The sequence below is a fragment of the Anguilla rostrata genome, chromosome 5 (genome assembly GCF_018555375.3).
Source record: "Anguilla rostrata isolate EN2019 chromosome 5, ASM1855537v3, whole genome shotgun sequence".
NCBI lineage: Eukaryota > Metazoa > Chordata > Actinopteri > Anguilliformes > Anguillidae > Anguilla > Anguilla rostrata.
The window spans coordinates 34,968,988-34,981,502 of NC_057937.1; the positions used below are offsets into that span (position 1 = coordinate 34,968,988).

General features: G+C 45.3%; 1 protein-coding gene across 3 annotated transcripts; it reads right to left on the reverse strand.

Moving 5' to 3' along the window:
- Window positions 1–2,094: 2,094 nt before the first annotated feature.
- ccdc135 (coiled-coil domain containing 135) lies at window positions 2,095–12,046 on the reverse strand. Of its 3 annotated transcripts, none has more exons than XM_064335894.1 (18): window positions 11,770–12,046; window positions 11,281–11,417; window positions 10,922–11,090; window positions 10,635–10,760; window positions 10,171–10,365; window positions 9,862–10,020; window positions 9,545–9,763; window positions 8,624–8,737; window positions 8,380–8,458; window positions 7,530–7,658; window positions 7,165–7,293; window positions 6,148–6,371; window positions 5,270–5,485; window positions 4,324–4,434; window positions 4,066–4,176; window positions 3,734–3,928; window positions 3,072–3,211; window positions 2,095–2,381 (listed from the first exon to the last, which is right to left on the reverse strand). In XM_064335894.1, the coding sequence occupies exons 2-18, from the start codon at window positions 11,415–11,417 to the stop codon at window positions 2,300–2,302; spliced, it is 2,535 nt and encodes an 844-aa protein (XP_064191964.1). In that variant the 5' UTR covers window positions 11,770–12,046; the 3' UTR covers window positions 2,095–2,299. The 3 variants fall into 3 exon arrangements, with proteins under 3 accessions (XP_064191964.1, XP_064191965.1, XP_064191966.1); XM_064335895.1 differs by having other exon boundaries at window positions 11,901–12,045; XM_064335896.1 differs by having other exon boundaries at window positions 10,922–11,087; window positions 11,770–12,043.
- Between the last annotated feature and the right edge of the window lie 469 nt (window positions 12,047–12,515).

Consider the following 12,515-nt stretch of genomic DNA (forward strand, 5'->3'; position numbering starts at 1 on the left):
CAAAGCATGTTGCCTGAAGAGGAAAAATAGGCTGATCAAATTGACTGGTACGAGCCAAAATGAATACGCTTCAGGGGGCTCTTAAATTTAGTGGGAATTTTGTAGCGTGACAGTGCAGGAGCGCTTAAGAATGAGGAGCCACTAGAGGGAGCCACTGAGCATCAGAACAATGCCTCCGTTGTGGTCAAGAGTACCAGTGCAACCAGCAGGTGTTGAAGTGCATCCAGTGCATTATGAAGGCTGCAGCAGTGCAGCCTGTCCTAAAAGCCAAGGTTGTGGCTTTAGAGAGGAAACACCTCGACAGCTCTTGATATGTAAGAGGCCCGAGAGAGAGCAACGAGATGAAAGCTAGTACTGGACGCGGAGCTGGCAGCATCAGACGTGTCTCTGCCACGTTTGTGTCAAAACAGGAACAAGTGAATTAAACAGACCAGTTTGTCTTAATACAGCATGGAGCTATCTTATCTGCTGTTATTAGCCATTTCTCATAGACGTTATACACAAACGCAGTACTGACTCTACCTGAATATACCGGCTTACACTGGTTTATTTTCTTGAATCCATTTTGCCCTAATTTACACCAGGCCCGCAAATGGGCTCTCCCTCTGTAGCCAGGTTCCTCCTGAGATTTCTTCCCTTTGGGGAGTTCTTTCTCACCACTTTTCAAGTGCTTTTCTCCCCACTGGGGAGTTTTTACCTCGTTTTCTTTTTGGGGGTTCAGGCCAGGCTTCTGCCAGATTTTCCTTCTGCTCTCTGTAAAGCATCTTTGTGACAGTTCTCTGTATAAAGCACTATACAAAAATAGATTTGATTTGATATACAAGGCACATACTATATATGCAGTCTGAGGAGAACATGATGAAGAGTTTTTGTACTTACGACATCTAAGTAACTGAGTAAGTTAACGGCTACTGCTGGGTTCGACCCTAATGACTTCGCATCAGTTCTTGCCAAACCTTAGTCCTATGCAATTGTGTTACTCAGTCTAGATAAGTGTCTACAAATTGCTTGAATGTAATTTAAAGTTTTTAAATTTCATTTCCATTCCAAATTAATTTCCATTATATTAAAGATGAATTCAGTGATCTTGTTAAGTTCAAAAATGTCGACCCATTAGTAACTGAAACCAAAGTTGAAAAAATTGGACTTCTCACGGTGAAGAAAACTGACCAGTATATTAAAGCATTTCCATATGTTCCATTCTGATGCTGGACACATCAATATTGTCGAGTGAACTCAAAAAAGCCTGCCATTAATTAGCACTAGTGCTCCAGTATTGACAAAATGCCGGTGTGTCAACATTAATTGCTCTAATCGGTCTGAATCAATGGGCAAAAATCTTTTTTTGCTGGTGCTTTTTGGCACTCTACAGGGAGGAAGAGAGAGGCGCAACTCAAAGCTAACATTGCACTCTATGTTTTGTTGGATATATTCAGGTAGTGTGTCCACTACAAGTCCATCCAAACTGTAAAAATCAAGGAATCAGCACAGCTCCCGCTATTAACCAATGCTTTCGAACAAGCAGCTAGGCTCACCCAGATGAGAAAGCAACAGATGCTAGAATACCACAGTGAACAGAGTAAAGGAGCACTGAGTACATCTAGTTACTGCCACCTGCAGGAAGGAAGGAGTAAAGCTTTTTCAACTGAACCATTTTTGAAAAATTGCTATGAATTGACATAAATACACACTGAAAATTATCATTATTCTGCTTCTTTTGGGATGTATGCAATAAAAAATTGTGTTGTTATATAACATTGTAAAGGACACCTGCACTTTAAAATGATTCACTTACCCCCAATGTTGCTTGTATAGAATACTTCATGTCTTTATAAAGGAATACATGTATGTGTTGTTCCTCACCTTTACTAAGGTACGAATCCAAACCAAAGGACCCTTATTTCATTTTATTTAACAATAAAACAAGCATCCAAAATGTTTTTGTGATTCCGTAATGAAATCTACAGCAACAAGTCTCCTACAAATCCCAGAATGCATTTTCATCTCTCTGCTACTCATACGGCCCCAGATTAACTTTATACATAAAACCAAATAATGTCCAAGGTTTATTCATGAAATAAATCCTCACTCACCCATAGGAAATAAACTTTTAATAAGAGCTGCTATGGATCCACTGTTTGGGGAAGTGTGTAGATGAGGAAGTATTCTGAAGGTCATATGAAATGAAAGGCGTATCAGGTGATGGGAGGGTACCGGGAGATAGGGTACCATGTGATAGGGTGTTTCAATTGTGAAGTTGCAGTGTGTCTGGTTTTGGGTCTGTGCAGTGTGGATATCTTCAAAGAAACCTGGCCAGTCTTGGGTCTTGTCTCAGTGTCTGGTCCAGGAGCTGGTACTTCTGTGGGGCTTCCTCCTTTTGCCTGGAACACAGGGATTATGATGATGATGATGTCTCTGGTGCCAGAGGGTTTTAAGGGCAGGACAACCCAATTGAGCACACCCTCCCTGTACCAGTATCCAATCATTCCCCACAATTAAGGCTCGGAGACAGATTACAGTACAATATCAATACACTGACCAATTACGGTGGCCAGATGTCCCATTTCCCATTGAGCAAAAGTCAGATTAGAGACCTCTAGAGCGGTGGAATTCTATGTTGAGGGATGCTTTGACATAAACGTACAAGGCTAACACCAACATGGCTCAGGTTTTATCTGGATATAGCTTGGCTACGTCCTAGTCGGCTAGAAAACTTTCACTTTTCAACCAAGTGTAGCAGAGTTTTCGCCCGAAAGCCTAGACGGCGTTTCACCAACTGTTAACCAACTTTTCACCAAAAAATGTCTGCTGGTTTTCCTGGGACAGTTCTGTATTTCAGCCTCTTTTCACAAGTCCTGACTTATTCTAAGAAAATCTCAATCTGTCCCATATTTCAGTCATACCATATTTCAGTGGGTTTTCTGACAGTAGTTGCCATTATTGTAGGTTCTCATTGCATGATGTACACAGTACTCCAGGGAACCTGGTCACCCTACACCAGATGTCACCAGATGTTACAGAGCACCCAGTGAAACGGTGAAATGGAGTGAACCCAAAGCGTTTCGTGGTACCTGCTGAGGCGCAGTTTTAGGGTGTGGATTTGGAACATGGCCTTGGAGCAGAAGGACAGGTACTCCTCCTCGTCCTGCTTGGTCATGGACAGCCGGTTCTTCTGGTACCACTGCTGCTTCTCCTCCAGCTGCTGGGTTTCCTGTACCGTGTGACAGGACATCATTACGTAGTAACCCTCCACATAAACTACAGTACGATTAGAGCCACCAGTTTGTCTCCCCGTGTTTTCTCACATGGTTCAGTCCTCCACCAGCTTCAGGTCACGATAGCCTCTTTGTCAATCCACTTCTCAAACAATTACCCCATTTTCAGCACCTCAATTTTCTAAGTCGATGAAGTAATTGCCACTACGTAAGCACAGACAATGATTGACAGCCTGGTTTGCAAGTAACACTGACATGTTAAATTTAGTTTGATTACTTACTAGTGCAGTCCACCAGCTGAACTGCACAGTCATTGCGATGAAGTACATCTCATTCACAGCTGGTAGACTGAAGAAAAGCAATCGGACAGCTGCTCAATGAGGCGGGGACAAAAACGTTCCCTATCTGTTTTAGCACTGGTCAGACAGATGCTGTGACTCACCTTCTCAAAATGAGCCTGGAACAGGTGCTGTGACTCACCTTCTCAAACCGGGTCTGGAACGGGCACTAAGACTCACCTTCTCGAAACGAGCCTGGATCAAGTTGGTCTTGTCAATGATCTGTTGCTTCAAGGCAGCCAGGCAGTCGTTCCGCAGCTGCAGCGCTAGCTGTCGGGACTGAATCTCTGGGGTGTCCAGACGATTCAGGAACGGCACCAGGAAGTCCAGCTCTTTCTCCTCCTGGCGCAAACGCTCCTCATTCGCCATGCGCTCCTGAGGGGGAGGAAGAGGAAGGGTGGAGAGGAGCCGGGGGCTTGCAATTAGTTTTAATTGTTGAATCTGTTTCATAATTAAGAGAAGGTTGTTCAAGGCAGAGTCAGCAAACTGTGAAGTGGTAATCTGAGGCTCACCAGCGCCTCCCGGTGGAGACGTGCTTTCTCGTTCCTTGCTGTGTTGTAGATGGAGATCAGCAGCTCCATGTTGCTCTCCTCCTGAACCCGCGTAGCCAGGATCTCCCACACCTACGCAAACGCACACACATACACATGCAAACACACATGCACACACACACACACACACACACACACGCACATGTCAGAACAACGGCCGCTGCAGCTGTCTCATGCACACACACGAATGTGTCTCACTGTAGTGCCTCCAGCTTATACCTCTGCTTCAGACTCCATCACGCGGTGGACCACCGTCTCCTCCTCCTTCGTCAGAGCAACCAGCAGCTCATACATACAGAGGTGCTTACTGGGCTTTTCAAATGGGTCCACCTGTAAACACACACACACAAAGTATGCAGACTATGACGCAATATAAATGTAACAAATGTACGAACAGTATCGTGCTACAATATCTGATACACACACTGCAGCTCTCTTGCCATGTGTCTGATGCAAATACATGAGACGCTCACATAGTATCTGACAAGCACACAAACAGTATTTCTAACTGTATTATATTTAGCCCACATTACAGATTTACACCCTTACAGCAGTGTCTGACACACAGGACAACACAGGAAGCTGCTGCTCTTCTATAGCCTCAGCAGCAGCAGCCTCACACGCTGGTATGCTCCCCAGAGGCTGATCCACATTCAGCTCGGGTGTTGCCCAATTTTCGTGAGTTACAACCTTTGGGAGATCTGGTGGAGCACAGCCACAGTGTGGGTTGCACTAGCAAGAGCTTTCCCTCTCTGCCTCTGCTAGAGAATTTCCTGTTTCTGTAGCTCCCAGACTTTGGGGATGTTTTGTCTGTTAACTGTTTTGCTTCATTGCAAAAGAAATCGGGTTAAGACCACTGCTTGCATTCAGTTAGAAGTTTCTAGCTCAGTCGCCCTGCACAGTTGCTGCCCCCTCCTCCTGACACCGTGCCATACAATCTCTGAATAAAATGTCTGACACATACGGTGCATGCACATTGGTACATCTCTAATGTAGTCCCACGCACAGGCCTGATTGCGCTGTCATGCTGTAATGCCTGACAAACACACGCATCAGCCTGTAATTCGTGCTGCGGAAGCCATTTGAAGCCCCTCGCCTTAGCGCAGGAACGGAAGTAAAACCTTCGAGGACGACAGATTGTGAAGACTGACGTGCTCGTATTTACCTGGTAGATGGAGACCATTTCGGGGGTGAAGGGCTGCTGGTTCTTGGTGTCGCCCAGGTTGCTGGGCTTGACGAAGCTGCGCCAGGCGGCGGTGATGCGGTCGTCCTCGCGGTGGTACGTCAGCTCGATGCGGTTCTCGGACACCAGGAAGACGCGCTCCGCCACGTCCTCGTCGGCGGGCTTGGAGCGGTCCCTGTGGAACTTCTCCACGATCTTCTGCTCGAAACCAGGACACACCACAAGTATGCATTATCCCTCAAACCGGCAAGACTTTATAACATCTCTTCCTGCTATAGATGACAAGAACCAGTGTTAGTGTTGCACGTGTAAGTGATGGTGTTCGCTGGCCTTGAAAACAACTTTTTTTCTATTTTTTTTTTCTGTTTTCTATTTATTTGTTTGTCCGTCAACATAACTTCTGAACCAGTTAAAATGAAATTTTAAAAAAGATTAATTTTGTTCCTTTTCTCCCACCTCCCGAACATTGGGCCTCATTCAAAAAACATGCATACGCTCAGATTTGATCGTTGACTGATCGGTAACACACGTTTCTTGTAACCTAAAGTTCACAAGTTTGATTACCAGGCAGCACTCTGCCATTGTACCCTTGAGCAAGGTACTTAACCTGCATTGCTTCAGTATCTATCCAGCTGTATAAATGGATGCAATGTAAATGCTATGTAAAAGTTATGTAAGTCGCTCTGGATAAGAGTGCCTGCTAAATGCTTTTATAAAAATGCCTGAGGAGGTGACGGAATTAGTAATGTTACCTGCACAGACAATGAGACTAGTATTAACATTACCTTTATGGGCAATGGTAGTAATGTTACCTGTATAGGTAAAGTGTTTAGTGTTAATAGTGATGGCGACATGGTTACCTTTACATGACGGTGCTCCTGATCCTGGAGCTCTTTAGCCACGGCTTTTTCCAGGCGCTCGTGGAAGATCACGTGACGGTAGTAGAGGAAGTCCGACCGCTCCTGAAAGCTCTCCGTCATCTCGGAGGGGAGCTCCTGCCTCTCGGCCAGCCCGTCCGCACGGGCGTGGCTGTGGAATTCCATCTGCCGCTCCGTCTCCAGTTCCATCGTCACATACCTGTGGGCTGGGGGTGGGGGGGGGGTGCATTAATTGTGTCCCTCCCTTACATGTTCTTGAAATGAAATGCGACCTGTATGCCTATCAATTATAGCAATCATCAGTATTAACCGACATTTATCCAGAGCCTTTCCTAGAAGAATTTAAAAGTGCTTTGGGGTGAAGTGAGGACCCCACTTACCACCGAATGTGCAGAAATGCACACAGCCAGTCAATGCGAATGCCCCCCAAGCACCACAATTTAATGGTTGAGAACTAACCAGGACAGCAGGAATAATAATAATACTTTTTGGAATAAGTGGCGCAAGATGGCCGCTACTAACAATACATCTGTGATACAATGTCTGTTGTGTCTACTGCTCTGGGTCCCTCTGGTGCCTGCTGACAAAGGTGGGGGGAGGGGCACGTGAGTTTCAGTTATCAGGAGCATGTGTCATAACTATGTACTGAATCATCTGGGAATCACATATTTATGGGGGGGGGGCAGGTGTATACAGAAACAAGGTAGCATAAATGTACACGATCAGCTCTAATATAACTGAGCTTAATTAGAGCTGTGTTCTTTATTGCGTTAATTAGGCTGGACCACTGCAGTAATCAGGCTGGACACAGTAATGGAGGTGCCTCAGAGGATATGCTGATATGCTGATATTTTGGAGGTTCCCACTGCTTTATCTCCTTGTTCTTTTCATATAGAGTGGAGTACACATAAGCACTCTTCAGCATGTAAATGCGTAACGCAACACAGTGAAATGTAGCAGTGACGCAGCGGTGTAAGTTCGGAGTGCGGGCGTGGTTACTCTTGAGGGCGTGGCTCCGCCCTGGCCGAAACCGCTCCAGAGTCATGTTGGTGACCACGTCCAGCTCACGCTCCTCCAGACGGTCCTGTCTGTTCTGGAACCACTGACGCGTGGCGCTGGGATGCATGCCTGGCATTCACAAAGCACAACAAGGACAGAGAGTGGAGGAGGGAACAAGAGAAAGAGAGAGAGATAAAGAGGAGGCCTAACGCCTCTCAGTGTACAGGCTGAGATATGAAGACTCATCTTCTATAGGGATGAAGTGGAAGAACATCCCATTATATAGGGCCTGCTCTCTCTCTCTCTCTCACACTCTGTGTTGCCATGGTAACTGCGGTGGCCATGGTAACAGGAGAACCCCTTACATTCCAGGTCAGTGAAGGTGGTTAGGCATGTGACCATTCCATCATGCAGCAGGTAGGGAGCGAACTTCTCCAGCTTGGCCTTCCGGTACATGATCACCTTCTTCCCTCCTGGACAACGCGTCTCCATGTCTGCAGAGACAGCGAGAGCATCCAAAAGGAAGTCGCATCACTGGTCAGGTTCATAAACTTACAGTACGAGCCTGCCCTCCTTTCATACTTTTAGTTTATTTTGGGGCTAAGCAGAGACGGTAACAGATAAAGATCGCAGCACCGAAGGTGCCACAGCAGAGGATTTGTGTATGTAGAGTTGGCCGCCCTGGCTATGCAGACCCACTGCCATGAGGTAAGCCCTGTCAAACACCAGGGCTGTGTTTTTCTGCTAAACCAATGGTCTTCTGAGGAGTCATGACCTTGCGAAGGTGAGGATTCGGTTTTTTTAAATTTTTTTAATAAAATAAAAAATCAAGCCTACTAAATTGCTGACCAATAACATAACGCTAGCTAAAACTTTGTAGAACCAATCACATTGCAGAAAAAAAATCTCACAAACATTAACTTCCCTTTCCAAGTCCTTTACAGCCAGAATGGAGAGAAACAAGGTCAAAGGGGAAGAGACAGGCTCAGATAGGGAGAGACCGATAAGGAAAGACATGATCAGACAGGTTATAGCAGTGGTATTCACTCTTGACCTTGGAGAGCCACAGGTTTTCATTGCTGCTAAGCTCTTAATTGATCTAGGAAATTTTATCATGTGAATACCACTAGGTTAGATGGCCAGACTTGGACAATAGGATCAGACAGGGAAAGAAAGCGTCAGGTTATCGCTGATGTCATAAACTGACAAAGAGACCTTTCTGTGAGATCGCGATTGGTTTCACCCAGGTTGGAGGCATCTCAAAGACCTTGGGCTCATCCTCCTCCTCCTCTTCCTGCAGGAAAAACACAGCACTGGTCAGCAGATAGTGAAACACAGTGTATTGGCCAATCTAACCGAGTTCAAGGGAACCACATGTATAGCCTCGAACGTCACTAACTTGCATTGTGTCTGAAGTGTGCCTACGCTGAGAGAGTGACTGATACGCAAGCAGACCCACCTCTTCCAGATCCTCAGACTCTTGCTGTATCTTCATGGCAGATATGAGAAGCGCAATGTCCCCTGGTAACAGGAACTCCCACCTTGTCGCATCACTCAGATCAAAGGTCATCTCCTGCAGACACGCCCAACACCAGCTACATGATGACTTGAATAGAGTGTTACAGTTTGTAGTCCTAAAACCCAGAAGTAAGTTTGTTTTTTTGGGCCATGGGTTCCCTCGTTAGATTTCTAATGAATTTTTCCCATAGGGACGTTGTTTTTTGCCAAAACATAAGGTCTGTGGCGAACGTAAGCCTAAGAGAGCTCCACGTTTTATTCTACGAGATAAATTACACCCATTAATATCACCACCATGGATTTCAAAGCTATGTGCTTTTAAAAAGTATGTTTATAACAAGTTGCTATATTGAAACTACAACGGTTGTCCCATGCAGGCGGGCTAGTATGGAAACTTGAGTGGCGGTTCATACTTAGGAGAAGGTTTTTCAAGGAAGACCGCCACTCAAGTTTCCATACTAGCCCACCTGCACGCGACAACCGTTTTAGTTTCAACATAGCAACTTGTTAGCAACTTACTTTTTTACAGTACATAATGGCTTCTAAATTCACGTTTGAGATATTAATGGGTGTAATTTATCACAACATGAAACTCTCTTCGACATATGTTGACCACAGACCTTATTTTTGACAGAAAACAAAATGCCTATAGGAAAAATTAATTGGCAATTTGCAGAGGGAACTGATAGGGGAAGTAACTCCCGAGTTGGCCAACAAAAAGACGTAATCACTGTAAGTAACACTCTGTTCATACACACCCGTAGTAACTCACATGCATGTGTAAATGAAACAACAGGCTGCCAAACACACTCTCCGGCTCCGCACCTCTCCAAAACACACAGACACACACACACACACTAACCGCACAGCCATTATGGCAGCTTTGCATGTTGACCCAGTAGTTCTGGTGGTTCCACACGCTCTCAATCCCCAGGAAGGAAGGGTCACCGGTGGAGAAGCTCTTCCCGGTTAACGGGTCGACGAAGAAGTTTTCCGGAACTTCCCGGCTGCCCGCAAGAATCAGAACCCAGCAGTGCACCCGCTGGCCCAGCAGCGGGTCTGGAGGGGGGCGCTCACGCTCCTGTAAGATAGCATCACATGCTAAGCATCTCACACACACACTCATAGCCCCATAGCCCTTTACAGCACAATATAGGGGCTACCCCACCTCTTACTCACCTCTCTGAGTCGCTCCTCTTCCTCCTTTTTCTGCGCCATCATGGCCTCAACTTCGGCCTGCCGTCGGGCCTCCTGTTGCTTCTGGAACCCACTGCGTAGGTCTCTCGGCGGCTTCACGGAGTACTTCTTAGACTGCTTCTTCTCCTCCTCCACCCACTCCTGATCAACACAGAAAATGCACCATCTTGCACGCAACCGCTTACGCGCTGGTCATAGACGCAAGGCCAAGTGCACACACGCAAATACTCAAAAGCAAGACACACAGCCACGCACAAATGGTATAAGTCAGGGTAAAAAATCGTCCCGCACCTTCTCCTGTCTGACTTTCAGGGGGCAGTCTTGGCGGGACTGGTCGAGCAGGCACATCTCTTTAACCGCGTAGCCACTGACACAGTAGGCATTATACCCAGCTCCCAGCAGGAAGGAACACAGAAGGGTGGAGAAATCGAAGCTGCTTCCCCTCTGATGTTGCAGCACCCAGGTGGGGGAAAAGAGCTGCCTGGGCTGGACATTATTATTATTATTATTATTATTATTATTAATAATTAAGTAAGAGACGTAGAAGGGTCAGAAAGTAAAAGTCCTGCCATGTGTTTCTTCCTCCCATGATCTCAGCCAGCTGATTTCACCAATTAGTTCCACCTCCTGGCTGAAGAATTGTGCCAACTAGCAGCAAATCCAGTTGATTTGAACAAAATACTGGGGAGGATTTTTACTTTCTGAACCTGGATTTTCCTCCTCTGTTATGCACTACCACAAAGATAAACACTAACCAGGCTGCTGGGAGGGTCAAGTGGGTCCAGACAAAGGTGGTCACACACAAAGCTGGCACACCCATGCCAGTTGTACAGCTCAGGGTACGAGAGAAGAGTGGGTTGCAGAGTTGTGCTCACAAATTTCTGTGCCATCAGAGAGACAAAGAGGGAGAAAGAAAAGCATATTATTAGTTTGAGCCATGTGGGCCATGTGAAAATGCTCACTGCTGTAATGTCAGCATCCTTCAGTGATCACTTTGAAATAAATATTGCAAGGTGCTTTTTGCTTGCACGTGTATGAGTACCTTGGTCCCACACTCGTTGAGTGGACAGAGCAATAGGGGTTTGCGTTCCGGGTGCAGGTGGACGTACTGGCAGCGGAAGTTCTCTGCCATTTCCAGCAGCTGGTTCTCATGTGGTGAGTTTTCCTTGTATGATGTGGGGAACTCCTCCTCTGTACCCATCTCGGGCCTGCTGGGGAAGGGGAGGGGGCATGAGCACTGCAAAACTAGTTGTCTGACAGTCTTGGGTTGACAGGTATTCAAGTTTAGCCGCACAGCCTAGCTTGGCGCTACATCTGAGCAATCAGTGTCCGTCAGGTGTTGTGGGGGTACCATTAAGTCAAGGATTATTATAATGGTATGGTGGCGGCTGCTTATCTCACAGTGAACAAACTGAGGGGATTATGTCGTTGTTTGACATGGCATCCTCAGACTCCTGTAGGTCTCCATCTCTATATCCCTCCCCTCCTTCTTCTTCCCTCTTCATCTCTTTCTGATTATCTGTCTCCTCCACATCCATCTGGAGAAACGAGAGAGAGAGCATCGCTAGAAATCACGAGGCTTCAGAAAAAGCTGACGTTTGCTGCGGTTTTAAGAGCCACTGTATGACGCTTTAGGCAAACCCTTGTGAATAAAGTGTAGGCTGGCTGTTCTAAAATCGCTGGACTAGCTATGAGTGAAAGTGACTGTAATGTCAAGTTTAACAAGGGATGTCTATCTTGCTAGTTCGTGTAAATCCACACCAATCTTGCAAACAATGTCAACGAACGTTAAATTATACTAAGCTACGTGAGTTCTCATAGTATTTATTAGTCTATCAAAGTATCATCCATGTTAGGTAGTTAGCTAGCTAACGTTAAATTATTACTTACATTAATATCATCAGATTATCCGGTCTACTATGAAGTCTAGTTCAGTGGCATTACGATACCAATCCAGCTACCTAACAAGACAAGTGTTTTTTGTATTATTGTTTTTATTTAGCTAGCTAAAATTGGCTTACATTAGCAGCTATCCACGCTTCCACGGTTGTGTATTGCGATCTGTTTCTATGGGTACACGAGGTGTATAATCACGTGATGAGCCCACGGTTTCCAATGTACCCTACCTTTTTTGACGGTTTATGGTTTCCCTACCTAGACATGAGCACTTTTTTATTTTATTACAGAAAGAAGTTGTAAAGGACTGATGACACAGGCAAAAAAAAATTTTTTTTTGAATTATACCCTACTATAACTAGTTCAGTGAATACAATTACTTTCCATAGCAAACGTAGTACTAGTATAATTTATGTTGGAATTCTGTGGTAATATTCATCTTATATTATTTGGTTGCCCTGAGTTATCTGTTCCTCAGAGTAGTTCTTGACAAAATGGTCCAAGTGCATATACAGGGAAATCCCACTTTAGACGCACATGGGAACTGCAGCTCTGATTCCACAGAAAATATACATAATAGAAAAATAAGGTTTTCTACTGCTTACGTTTTAATCTCATGCAGTTGAATACACTACTCAGGCATGTTCTTAATATTTCTCATTTTTGGTGTGTTTTATAAACCGACCTTACAGTGACAAACAATGACTATACATTTTAAAAAATTATTACCAACAACCTAA